The sequence below is a fragment of the Atractosteus spatula genome, chromosome 16 (assembly GCF_055471065.1).
Source record: "Atractosteus spatula isolate fAtrSpa1 chromosome 16, fAtrSpa1.hap1, whole genome shotgun sequence".
NCBI classification, from domain to species: domain Eukaryota; kingdom Metazoa; phylum Chordata; class Actinopteri; order Semionotiformes; family Lepisosteidae; genus Atractosteus; species Atractosteus spatula.
Window position 1 is genome coordinate 11,800,195 of NC_142721.1, and position 12,188 is coordinate 11,812,382.

The 12,188-nt window shown below is 36.6% G+C and overlaps 1 protein-coding gene across 2 annotated transcripts in view; it reads right to left on the bottom strand.

Annotated features, from left to right (window-relative positions):
• ano1a (anoctamin 1, calcium activated chloride channel a) overlaps positions 1-12,188 on the bottom strand; it is a 45,489-nt gene that overhangs the window by 14,778 nt on the left and 18,523 nt on the right. For both annotated transcript variants that reach the window (XM_088934904.1, XM_088934905.1), the window contains 7 exons: positions 9,953-10,017; positions 9,424-9,558; positions 8,324-8,484; positions 6,113-6,195; positions 3,418-3,489; positions 761-835; positions 306-507 (listed from right to left, as the gene is read on the bottom strand). In XM_088934904.1, the coding sequence (XP_088791030.1) occupies positions 306-507; positions 761-835; positions 3,418-3,489; positions 6,113-6,195; positions 8,324-8,484; positions 9,424-9,558; positions 9,953-10,017 (793 nt within the window). The remainder of the gene's footprint in view (positions 1-305; positions 508-760; positions 836-3,417; positions 3,490-6,112; positions 6,196-8,323; positions 8,485-9,423; positions 9,559-9,952; positions 10,018-12,188) is intronic.

Genomic DNA, 12,188 nt, shown 5'->3' on the forward strand with positions numbered 1-12,188 from the left:
ACCAAGACCATTAGTCACAAATAACTGGAACTCAAGTAGTTAATTCAGATTGAATCAGGGCAATAGGATAAATAAATGGGGAAAATCATGGAATACAATACATGCTGAATTTTGCGGGCAACCAAATAAACCCAAAGACAAATAATGCAATCGGTCAAGTGTAATCATACTGGAAATATCAGTGTTACCAAACTCTTCTAGTTCTGTTGGACTAAGGCAAGATGTAGATAAAGAGAAGGAAGGGGTCATGCCAGTTCATTATTTCGAAGCACTGTGCATCAGAGCTCATCCAAACCCATACTTACCCAACAAGGTGAGCCATCGTGCAATGGCGCCATACACCTCGTCCAGAATCAGGATGATCACCAGGTTAATGATGGCGGCCGTGGCTTTTACAGTGAGCCTCACGTTGGACCTGGTGACGGGGTTGGAGCTCATAGCCAGTGCTGCCTTTGTGGATACCCTGTACAGAATTACTCCAAACACAATGGCAAAAGTCACACCTATCTGCATGAGGGAAACACAGAACGTGAGGGAAAAGGACAAGGTTAGCACAGCAGCAATCCCTTAAAACAAGGAGAAATGGTAAAAAAAACAAAAACAGACAATAATATTTTGAAATGCCATTTACTCTTCATTCAACATGAAAACAATCACAGTCTGGCTTTAGCATTATTAGAAATACAATGCTATTGCAGGTGCTTTAGCTAAAAATCATAAAACCACAATGTCAGGGAACATGACTGCACCAAAGTCTTACCATTAACAACATCATGACGAGATTTGTCACATAAGCTGGCATTCTGTCCCTACAAGTCAGTTTCTCTTTTTCTGTCTGGAAGAGGAAAGAAAAACTTAGGCTTTGTAATTCTACATAAATAAAAAAGAGAGAGAGAAGAGATGATTGGCCCTTCTTCTGATGCTGCGACTCCTGTCACAAATATAAAGCGTTTCTTTTATTTTTAGAGCCTTCAGTTGCAAGTCACATCGAAACTGTGTATTTGATGCTATGTGATACTTCATGCAAGATGTAACAAACCTGCACTTTTGCCCTCTTAAAACTATTTTTTTGGTAAACGTGATCACATGCTTTATTAAAACCATCATTGGTTTGGCACCCACTTTTTGTAAAAGTTGTGATTTTTAACTTGGGTTGAGGAGGCAAGATTTCTTCTCAGATGCTCAGAAGGTTTAATTCAAAAGCCAGATTTTGTTTTTTCCACATAAGTTGCAGACAGTGGTGGCTGACTATGGCACTTTGTAGATGTGTTAGGTGCAGCAGTAGATAAATAATTAGTTTTGAAATTATAGAAGGTAATGGGAAAGACTGTAGTCTGCAAATCTGCTTCTGCCAATGCTCCAGGCACTGATTATACAGCACTCATTTGCAAGATGCAGGTTTGTCTACTTGCCCCTTGTCTGTTGTCATTCAAATCTAAATTAAAATGAGAATTTAGTTTTGTCTTCAATTTGCAATTTGTAAATTTGCTTGAGAGCAAAAAACATTTTGAATGCAATGCAAATCAAGGTTATAGGATGAACTTTTCAAGTTCAGCTTCTTTTCCTATCTTAAAGCATATCTTTATATATTTAAATTATTTTTAAAGCCATAGAATCATGCAATCTCAGTATGAAATGAAGGAGTCTGCAGCATTTTCATAAACAGGTACTAATTAGTAAGAAAGCATGCTAATGACACAAAGAGCCATATTTATAATCTAATTACCCTCAGGTAGAATGTTATACCTTTTAATTTCTGATAAAACAATGATACAATTTTAAAATGTTGCATTGGATAAGCCTTTGAAATGCTATTTTATGATTTCCCTTTACACAGTTTAAAATGTTTTAATTTTATTATTGCAAAATTGTAAAAATGCACAAAATAATTTATGAATATGGCCCAATATGCACAGAAGTACAACTTTTGAAAGGGAAAACTGTGACATGCTGGGTTACAAAGGGCAAATTCACGAGTTCAATTTTCACGACTGACATTCACTACAACAGGGGAGTGCACAACAGTGTCACCTAGGAGAAATGGGTAATAGGAGGGTGAAGATGGTGAAAGAATTGCTTAAAACAACAAAAATAAGGAAGAAAAATGTGTGGGATAAAGAAAAAAATGTGCATTTCACAATTTATAAACTGGTATGTCAAGGCCAAAAAAAATCCCTGTGCTTTGTATCGCCACAGCTCAAATTTACCAATATGTCACTAAGAACTACTAAGCTCCTGTCAAATATTTATACTGTAACTGCTCTGAAAGTATAATGAGTAAAATGTGCAAAACACTTGACAAAGTAAGCCACTAAGTTATTTTATTAGTAGAATATTAAAGAACTATTAAGAACTTAACTATAACAAGAACTTAAGTAAGAACTTAAATACTGTATAACAATAGAATATTTTATTTAGAATCTTGACAAGATTCTTTAAAATAATAAAACTCAACGGACATGATCAATTCCATTATACAATACAGTATGTAGACCTCTTAGGAAAATGAACTGGCTTTGTTGTTGTGTTCCTGTGGCTTTCAGAGAAAACTAGGGATGTGTAAAAATTTACAGCGAGGTGCTGATGACTAGGCTTGTCAATAAGACTCTGCATATAAATAAGCTCTGTAAAATTCAATAAAAATGGGGGGGACAGACGTATTTCTATAGAAATCATAAGGCTAATATTCTAAAAAGATGCAATGATGCAATTTGTTATTTCTGTTTCAAACCTCTTTTACTTTATACTATGAAACAGATACAGATTTCATTGTGGCAGGCTAACATAGGTAACCAGCAGCACAGATGCTACAGATATTATAGGCAAGGTGTATGTAACCTATTCTACTGCACTTTTCTGTATAACTAGTCAAATACAGGAGTTGGAAACTACTATTTGGCTCAGTTTTTGCCTTGACAGACCGGTTTAAGAGTGAATGAGGTTCACATTTATAAAGTACCAGCTTGACGCCACCCATGGCAGTTTGAACAGTTTGTTTCCATTTGTTTGTTCGCTCCTCCATTACCTCTGGGGGTTTCTGACAATAAGAGGATAAAGATAAAAACGCAACCCCCCAAAAAACACAACAAAAATCGAAAAAAGACAAAAATGTCACAAGAGAGCTGAAACACATCTGTTTTAAAAGTCTTGGATGGATTAGAAACAAATGTCTCCAAGTGAGTTTGGAGACTGGACCGTAATAATCAGGATGGGATCACTTTATAACTGTAATAAAACATGGCACTGAACATGCAGTGGGAGGAAGGTAAGATAAAATGTATATGTAAAGAATTCCAAACATCATTTTGTGTTTAAGAAAAGATCTTACAAAGTTAAAGTAGTGCTCATCTTTTAGTAAAGCAGTAAAACATGAATAATTGCCAGCACAGAAAAGAACCAAATGAATTCTCCACCTACTTTCTTAGATTTGCCCTCCTTTTTCAGTGTTTTCTGCATCACTCTGAACTCATACTCTGCTCTTGGGTGGTCCTAGACAGGAAAAAAAAAATAAAGACACTTGGGGATTTACTGTATGCATCCAATAACAGGTTAATACCTCTCAGCCCCATTAGTAGCAAAGAAGTATGAGCAAAGATTCGGTTACTATGCAACAACTCGAGAAGGGTCAACTAAAATCCTTCCAACCCAACTTGGAAGGATAATCACAGGTGAAGTCAAAACGCACAACTGATCAAACCCAAATTTGAGACCAAAACAAGACAACGTTCATCTTCCAACAAGGAAGATGAAGACCTTTAACAACTCATGATTACACTGAGCTTTAAAACAGAAGACTGGGTACACTTCATAAGCTGTTCAGTGTACTTTTTGCTGTATGCAGTTTTGCATATTCAAGCCATCTTTCGCCCAGCAGGGGGTTCCAGATGTGCTACAACACACTTCCAATATCAGCCCTAAAACAATGTACATAACAGCAAGTACATTCTTGGTCAATTAGAAGATGTGTTTTCAATAAAAGACATTAATATAGTGAATTTGTGTCCAGTATCAGATTTTGGCATGCCCACAGTATGGAAATGTGAGGAAGGGCAACTACTGAGGAAGCAGAAAATGCCGAGTAACAAGGAGGTGAGTCAGAATTGATACCAAACGTGAAGCAGATAAAGTTACTGAATCTGTAAGGTGAACAAAAAAATGATGATTCAAACAATATTATAAAAAAGGATGTTGAAGAGTATTAAAATTAGCAATGGAAGAAGAAAAAAAAATCCAAGAATTTCCTGTTTGATGGATTCCAGAGAAAGAAACGGCGTGGATGGCAAGCAGTGGGAGGAGGCTAATAAGATCAGCTTGAAACAAGAAAAAAAATTAAATAAGGAAATCCAAACCTTTACTGCTTCCTTCAGGAAACCCAACAGGAAAAAAACAGACACAAAAAGCATTACATTATTGAATCATTCCAGGACTTCCTCTTCCATTTCCTCCATTCAAGATATTTAATTTGTTTGTGAAATGTTTGACTTAGAAGTATAAAAACGTATTCAAATTGAAATACAATTCTTACAATTTTACCAGTTATTTGTAACATTTTATTTTCCAGCATCCCAACACTTTAACATTGCAATTGATTAATCACCCCTATCTGTCACCAATGAGATGCCACCGAGAACAGGACTGAACATCTGGCTGGCATCTGGACACAGGTGTTAACCGTCTGTACTCGCACTACAGAGGTCCTGTCATTAATGTGGATTTCTGGACCAATCACTCACTAGATAACTGCATTGTTTCCTTTTCCACTGGTATATAAAACATTATGGAATTAAACATTTTAGATAATTTAAAAAAAAACAAAGAAAGAGGATTACAATTATGTATAAAATACAAAAATGTACAAAGAGATAGAATTTAAAAAGTAAGTGGTATTCCTATACTTTGAATACTGGGATGCCTTTTTATGTCTATACCCCCTAAACCATTAAGAAATGATAGGTTTTCCATAAGTAAGAAATTGTAAGAAAATGTACTAAAGAAAATATTTACACTGGTATCCTGTCTTGTTAATGACTTAAGACATGGTCTTCCGCAGCTGAATATTTTGTCACATGTCCTATTTATTGATAGCTTTGTGCCGGCTTTAATAATAATGATAAGAATTCCTTATATTTTTATAGAGCTTTTCTGGACACTCTACTCAAAGTGCTTTACAGGTAATGGGGATCCCCTCCACCACCAATGTGCAGCCCCACTTGGATGATGCAAAGGCAGCCAAAGTGCGCCAGAACGCTCACCACACACCAGCTCTCAGTGGGGAGGAGAACAGAATAACAAAGCCAATTCATTGATGGGATTATTAGGAGGTCATAATTGGTAAATATGGGGGAAATCTGGCCAGGACACCAGGATAACATCCCTACTCTTTTCAAGAAATTTCATGGTCATTAAAAATACCATGGTGAGTCAGGTTTTACATATCATCTGAAGGAAGCGTCTTCTTTTTTTTTTTACAGTACAGTGTCCCCATCACTGTACTGGGGCATTAGGACCAACACAGACCACAGGGTGAGCACCCCCTACTAGCCTCACTAACACCTCTTCCAGCAGCAACCTTAGCTTTCCCATGAGTCTCCCATCAAGGTACTGGCCAGGCTCACACCTGCTGAGCTTCAGTGGGCTGCCAGCTGTGAGTTGCAGGGTGATATAGCTCCTGACATTAACCCGCTTAATATAGGTGAATTATAGTATGGTTTAATGGGAGAAAATAATAATAATCTGTATTAAAAATACATAAAATTAAAGAATTAGAACAACTTGAAATGAGATATTAGCTTTATTTAGATTATTTTATAACTAAATGTCTTTTATGTCTTGTACAGAAGAGTCTTTAAAACTATAATGATACATTCAGTTCCTAATTGGTAATTTAAAAAGTAAATAAACTATTAAGGCCTTTCAAATGAAACAGCCTACCTGGTGATAATCATTATGACTACCAAGGTCTTATTTGAAGTTCTAATTGTGAATGAAGCTTGTGTGATTTGAAACAGACTCACGGGGAGATTGTGGAAAAATGTTTATTTAATCCCAGTGCTGGAGCTGCAGAATGTTGTTTATACAGTGTGTTAAAAGAAACATAAAGTAAATATCTCACCTCTTCTTCTTCAAAGCCAGTCAGATCCCATTTGTAATTCAGCCTCATTTGCCTTCTCTTCCAGTGCTCCATGAACATGGTGGCTGTAACAAAAAAATAATCCTAAAAATATGAATTATAGAATAAGAGGGGAGCAGTAGGAAAATGAGAACAATTTTATTTTCTCCACAAAATCTAAAATCACAAGAAAGCCCTATTTCATCCATCAATGAAATGGTGAATGGTGTTAAGTAAATAATGATAGAGATTAACTACTTTTCAGAGTTCAGGAAGATTAGAGACTTTTTCAGAGCTACCATCATGGCTCTCTATAATTTTTAGTAGGTGTTTATTCTTATGAGAACATAACCTGATCACAGATCATTTTGCCAGATACAATGTAAAATACAAAAATACCTGCACACTTAAAATGAATTGTTTCCAAGCAAGAAAATACATTTCAATAGCAATTTTAAATAAAAGTGTAATAAAAAATAAAGTATTCTTCCCGCCCAACGTAGTCAGAAACAAGTTAAAGAAAGAAAAGAAGAAGAATTCCACATCAGCCCCATGCAAACAATTTCATATACAGAAATAATGATCACCCAGTGACTTTCTGGATAAAAACACATGAGGAATAATGACAAACGTTGTTACGTTGCTTTAATATATAATTATATCACAGCCCTACAGGCCATTGAATTACAGCTCCACTAAAACAAGCCTGTACTATATTTCTAGTCTTGATAACAGTTAAGTACAAAAAAAAATATCAAACCAAGGATAAAATTCTTGGTCTGAACTTATGACCTGACACATTGGTAGCACTGTGCTTCAATACAGACGATTGCTTCCTGCCTTCATTCAAACGTCCGTGATAATAAACAGAGGAAAGGAATGTAGGGGGGAAAGGCTTTATTAGGTTGAGTTGTTATTTTCCAGAATCTGAGAGACTGTACAGGGTCTGTTGGCAAAACACTTCAAGGGACTGAGGCTTCTCAGTAGCTCCACAGTCATAACAGGTAACACTGGCCTAGATGTCAACCCAGACACTATAGAGATTGCAACTAGAATTTAGTCATATGATTAAGGATATTAGGATTATAAATTATAGCCAGTTTTTGAATGTATATGTAATACACAAGTGCAAATGAATTAGTACAGAATGTGCAAAACCATGTGTTACTGCAGGAATAATGAATTTAGTCTAACTTTGCTCTACTGCAGATACAATTAAATTTAAGTGATGTTTCCATTTACTATAAAACTAAAGAGGGCTTCACAAAATCAAGTATTGAAGAGTTTCATAGGCCCCTTTTAATAAGAAAAGATAGCAATTCTGGCCAATTATCGACATACTGTATTTGGCCAAATTAAGAAATTAAATACTCAAAGTAGAACACTACCCTGCCTGAGTTTTTACCCCTGCTCTATTTACATGAAAAATTCCTTTACATATAAAATCACACCTTTATTGTATTACCTTTTTTGTTGTTGAAAATATAGATCACCCTACAGCAAAGGTTAGAAATGTCTGTTTCCCAAGTCTGATGCTTTGGGAAAGAACTACATCAGAGTTATGCACAGTGAAGTAACGTACTAGTCAGCTTCATTAGAGAACTAGCAATCAAACAAAAAAGTCCCTCATCGCAATGGAACTGAACACCTTCTGAGCCTGACATCGATTAACCCTTCATTTAAGGGTATAGTGAATATGCCTTGGTGCCAGAGCATGTGTACAGTAAATACTTCTGTCTGCTGTACGAGATGAGCCGAATTAACATTTCTAGTCAGTATCGTTAGTTCTGTGCCAGAATATTGTTCGCAACTGTACTTTTACAGAATACAACAGCATTGAATGACTGTCAACTGAGGTTAACGCTATGGTATGTCCTTAATCTGACTAATTTAATTAAGCGATTAAGAGCCAATATATTCTAAAAACCTGAAGATTCTAACGTTTTGATTCTCAGGAAGCACAGTTTGTCTCCGCTAAGCCAAAGCACTCTGACTGACAGCTCGGCTATTCTTAGTGCCACAACCAGGTTGCTCTCCTACTAGACCATACTGTATGAAAGGGAAACTCTTGAAACACACAGCCTAAAAACATTCTAAGCCTTGCTCCAGGATGCAATCAATCATTTGAAGTAGTAATGATAAACAACACAAATTATGTCGGAAAACGCAGATGGTATCGCTCTGCCACGACTCGCCCAGAGGGGAACTCCTCACCCCACAGTGCCATGAAGATGGAGAAGAAGACCGTGGCAGGGTTGTCGAAGAGATGGCTGGCCCGAGCAGTGGCGCACCCTGTACTCAGCTTCCAGTAGCCACAGACTTTGTCGCAGAGGGGGCACATGGTGATGTTGTTCCTTTTGTCACACATTTCCATGCTGAAAGGGGAGAGACAGAAAATTTCAATGGCGGCTAACAGCAACAGTGCTAGGAGAGCAGGCAGAGGGACCAGAGCACCTCTGGACCCCTCAGAGGACACTGCTGTACCACCTCACCCTGGCAAGATAAAAATGGGCAATGGCTGAGGGACTCCCACCGCCCACCTCCTGCAAAATGATGCAATAGATGGGCGCCTGTAGTCATATAGCCGAATTGGACTGTTCCACAGACGGAATCAGAATCACATGTGATTCACTTTGAAGTGTACCAGGTTGGACATACCGGACTGTATCTCATCTCGCACGCATGTTGCATTTAACAACGCTTTAGTTGAATTTCAAATAAAAAAACCTTGCAGAAAAACAAGGAAAAGCAAAAAAAGATCTTTGTGTTTTGCATCATATAAAGAGGCCAGTAAACTATAGATGGATAAGTTTCTGGAAGATAAGGATGACACTGTCACAAACTCCATAGCATATTATGCTGGCAGCATGCTATGGTTGTTTAGGGGTCTCTCTGTAGGTAGCGCTATGTAAAAGATAATGCCTCTTTTCGATGTTTCTAGATTAATTAAGAATTCAAATGTAAGAAGTGAAAACACTGCACCTTAAATGTTTTTTTTTCTTTGATATTCTATATTCAGGGGTGACCAATTCAGGTCCTGGAGCATCACAATCCAGCAGATTTGATAGTTTCATTTAGGCCAACCACTTAAGGAGACAAACTGAATAACTGGCCGGTGTCCTTTTATTTTAATATTAGAGATGAACAAAGAAAAAGTGCTGGAGCTTTCTATTCACTACACATTTACACTTTACAAATAACGTTTCTGCTCGCTCTGGTTTAGAATTCCCATTATTTTTCAGGTGTGCCCTCAGTAAGGAAACTCCAGAGAGTCTCCAACAAACATCACCCCAGAAACCAAGGCCAGAACAGACCTGGGAATGTCGTCATCCACAGTGGCACAGCCATAAAGGAAGACAATTATTCCAATAATGGAGGCCGGGATCAGCATCTGGGTATAAACCCCCAACCAGGCGAAGTACAGTCCGATCTTTTCCCCAAAGTATTTTCTTCAAAATAAAAATCATAGTTATTTCACACACATGTAGATACAGTATGTACACAGGTCAGACAAATTCCATTTTGCATTTGAATAATATTTTTCACACAAATGTTATGTTTATGTTGTTTGGAGTGTGCTTGGTTTAGTTGTTTGCCGGGTAAGTTTTACTGTTTAGCACATCACAGAATTAATTAAAAACATGACATGGCAAGAACCTGATGTCTTGTTTACTTATGGTACAAACAGATGCAATGACTACCTGTTCTAGCCTATCTACACCTATTACAATGAAGACTGCTAACCCTTCATTACTATTTCCATTAATAAATTGCATGATATTCCTGCATTATTCATTTTAGAAGTGCCACTGAAATTAGAGAAGCGACATTTATCCATCTCACCTGATAAGATCAATAGGCTGATACTTATAGAAGACACTGTAGCTTGCCCACTCCTCATACAGCAGCTGAAAAGGGAAAAAAATAAGAATGTAATTTGCAGCTTCATTAAAAACATATTGTTATCTACAGTATGAGTTACATTGCATAATTTTAATAATTAGAGGTGCATTTCACAAGTGGAAACGAAAAGCAATTTGGGAAATTACTTTAAAACATTGCAACTTTGAAAACATGGGCTTAAACAACTAAAAGAAAATAGAAGAATTTGTTTTACCAACAGGTTATTTCACCTTTTTTAGGAGTTATCAGATTTTATGATCGAGTGTTTGATTTGATGAAAACAATTGGCAACGGTCGCTTCTAGGACAAGCATTCTTTAAATAAAAACACAAGTCAATTAAAATGTTAATACTGTTTATGAGGGGAAATTGTTGTTCTCCACCTTTATTGCCTGCTTTTTAACTTTTGAAATTACTTGGAAAATGGAAAATCAGGAGCAAAGCTGCCTCTTGGAGGAAAAATGATTCCTCCAGAGCTGTGATTCACACAGACAGACTGTCCTGTCTAGTGACTAAAACACTCTTGGTAGCCCTGAGAGATCTGGCACCTCACTGCTTGCTAGTAGTAATGTGATCCCTTCTATGTGAGGGTGAAACTGAAGTCGCTGCAGGTGTTCAGATTCCTATCACAGCCCCATAACATGAACATGGCCTCGAAACTTTTTGGATAACAGTGAGAACAGAGATCAACAGCACAGGCTTTCCAGTACACAGCCTTTGCCTAAGGGAGTCATTTTTGTACGTGATTCTTCAATGTTTGCAGGTACATGAGGATACCAGTATAAGAGTAAAAATAATGCATATTTCAGTGTGATATTTAACTTCAGCAACAGTGATGTCAGCAATAAAAAATATTAATTAAATAACAATTCTCACACCCATGAGATCAAACATACTTGCTACCATAAACATTTGCAGATGTATTGTAATGTATAATTACACAAATAATACCGTACATGGTACATATACTCTCCAGTATGTAGATACAGACATAAACAGATATATTGTAATATATAAAAATACAGATAATATTTTAGATGATAAAACTGGAGATGCATATACAGATATAGTATGGTATGTTCTGTAATTAGATATATTGTACAGATAATATGTGCATATAATAAAAAACAGAGCTAAATTTGGGAGGGAGGACAGATCCTAATCTCTCCTTCTTCCTCTCTCCTATATATACACTATATATCTCGCCTCCTGAACTCCCCACCGCAGCTTCCCAGCTCATTCACGCACACCCGATGGCAGGTTCAGTCAGCCTCCTCCTTAAGTTTAGGCTGCCATTCCCTCACATAGGCTGGCTACACCAAACAACTCTATACAGTACATTTTGCCTCTATATCGCATTTATTTGGATCTGACCAAGCTAAGGAAGATCTCAACACATTCATGTGTTGTTACAGATGCTCCTTCACTGATTCAAAATTTTTAAGCCATTTCTGGCTCATTGTGGGACTGGAATCACTGGGAACACATGACGTTGTGGTGAAACACATTTGTCATGTTTGCTCTAGTACTGGATAACAGGCCAAAAACACACTCCAGCTACTAGACAACAGCAATAAGACAAGACCTGTTATTCAAGTTTGTCTATATTTTAAATTAAGCTTTATGATACTTTTTTCCCCAACCATAGGCATTTTAAAAAAGAAAACTTTGTCCTGGTGTTGATTAAAATCATAATTGAGTTTAATTTAAAAAGTCTTATCTAGAATTACTAAGCATGAAATACCATAGATCTGTATGCATTTTCTTCATGCTAAATTAGGTGGATATTTTATTTCAAGTTAAGCAGTCATCTTGCTAACTGATTACTTGTTTTAACTGTAGATGATAACTAACCAAAAATCTAAATAAAGCAGTTTAATATCTTTTAATGACAATTCTGAACATTCCCTAGAAATGTTTGCTATTGAAGATATCAATATCACCTTGAACGATTCAATTTTATGCTGGGTTTTTTTTTAAAGAAGAGATTTGAATTTGTGATACTTTGGTAGTTTAGTTTTCAATTTCATTGGTGACTTTAAACACTTTATTGTTTAGGTTTTTCATCTATTAGCTCAGCTGCACAATGACATATACGCATATAATCAGGCTGAAACAACACAGAGTCCCTCGATTTCACTGCTCCTCATTAAAGAGATTTCCTTTTTAACAGTAAA